The sequence below is a fragment of the Panthera onca genome, chromosome D1 (genome assembly GCF_046562875.1).
Source record: "Panthera onca isolate mPanOnc1 chromosome D1, mPanOnc1 haplotype 2, whole genome shotgun sequence".
Lineage (NCBI taxonomy): Eukaryota > Metazoa > Chordata > Mammalia > Carnivora > Felidae > Panthera > Panthera onca.
The window spans coordinates 54,503,151-54,504,779 of NC_138348.1; the positions used below are offsets into that span (position 1 = coordinate 54,503,151).

Sequence of the window (1,629 nt, forward strand, 5' to 3'; positions counted from 1 at the left end):
CCTTTCCTGTTGAATATTGTTTTCCTGACACTATTGTAAATTCTGTATTGCATAGCTTTTCACTCTCCACAGTCCTCCACTAGATAGTGACCACTGTGGCACTGAAATAGGTGCCAATTAATACTTACCGGTTGATAATTTATTACTTCAATATTCAAACTTTTTTATCTCCTACATATGTTAAACAACTTTCTCAAGACCTTTTACCAGATTTGTCGAGTTTTTGCACAATACATAATGGGGTTCATTACAGGTGGCAACAACAAGAATATATCTGTAACAAAAATTATAACTAGCAGGCTTTTGTGTTTGGCAAAGTGGTGCATGGCAGCCAGGGTGATGATGGGTACATAGAAAACGAGCACAGCACAGATGTGGGAGACACAGGTATTGAGGGCCTTGAGTCTCTCTGATAGAGATGCAATGCTGAGTACAGTCTTCAAGATCAGAAAATATGACAGAAAAATTAATGCCAAGTCCAGCATAGTACAGAGAGCAACAAAGCCATAGATAACATTGATCTTGTTGTCAGAGCAGGCCAGCTTCATGGTATCCTGATGCAGACAGTTTGAGTGAGAAAAGAGATTCTTCTGATAATATTTTAGTCTCCTTAGAGTGAAAGGGAATGGAAGCACTAAGAGAATGCTCCTGGTGGCTAAGATCAGTCCCATATTAGCAACTCTGTTGCTAGCAAGGAGAGAACTGTATCTCAGGGGATTGTGAAAGGCAAGAAAGTGATCCAAAGACATAACTAGAAGCACTGAGGATTCCATGACAGTGAATCCATGGATGAAGAATTCTTGAGCAAAGCAGACATTGGGTGAAATTCCCATGGAATTGAACAAGAAGATTCTCAGCATGGTAGGAAGGGAGGAAAATGAACGGCCCAAGTCAGAGATGGCCGACAGAGCAAGGAAATAATACGTGGGCTCATGAATTGAGGGCTGTGTCTTAATGATGAAGAGAATGGTGCTGTTGCCTATGATGGCAACCAGGTACATGAGGCAAATGGGAATGGAGATCCAGATGTGGGCATGTTCCAGTCCTGGGATTCCAATCCGAAGAAAAAGCTGGACCTCAGAATTATTCAGAGCAGACATGATGCATGGGAATATGAGCTTTTTAACCAGATCTTAAATCACATAAATAAAAAGCAGCCACGCTTTTGGATAAAATTCAGTGTTGTGGGAATAAACAGTTCTTTTATATGCTATTCTCAGAAACACATTTTGCATGTTAATAAAATGCAATTTTCAACATTTATCAAAAGTCCTTAAACATGTTTATATTCTCCAATATAGGAATTTCACTTATAACAAGTTATCCTATGATGGTGGTTTTGCAACACTTTTAGCCAAATATAAAATTATCAAATTTTATATCAAAAGCCAAATATCAAAACAGAGCTTCTTTGATTGAGTCAGTGATAGGTATTCAGAATCTTTCCCACTGTTTTTCCACATGATACTCAGTAGTCCTTTCATTGGCTTTATAATAATATCCTTGATTTCATGTAGAAAAGTTTAAAAATAATAGTCTAAGAAAATAATCAGATATCCCTGAAAACATCTATACTATAGTAAATATTAAATGCTAGAAAATAAATTTATAGATTAATTTAAGTCTTAA

At 37.0% G+C, this 1,629-nt stretch overlaps 1 protein-coding gene across 1 annotated transcript; it reads right to left on the reverse strand.

Annotated features, from left to right (window-relative positions):
• Positions 1 to 203: 203 nt before the first annotated feature.
• Positions 204 to 1,100, reverse strand: OR51A7 (olfactory receptor family 51 subfamily A member 7). Its single transcript, XM_060607832.1, has one exon. The coding sequence runs from the start codon at positions 1,098 to 1,100 to the stop codon at positions 204 to 206; it is 897 nt and encodes a 298-aa protein (XP_060463815.1).
• Between the last annotated feature and the right edge of the window lie 529 nt (positions 1,101 to 1,629).

Excerpts from the sequence above, each read along its gene's own strand:
- OR51A7 (XM_060607832.1), bottom strand. The coding sequence starts at position 1,100 with ATGTCTGCTCTGAATAATTCTGAGGTCCAGCTTTTTCTTCGGATTGGA.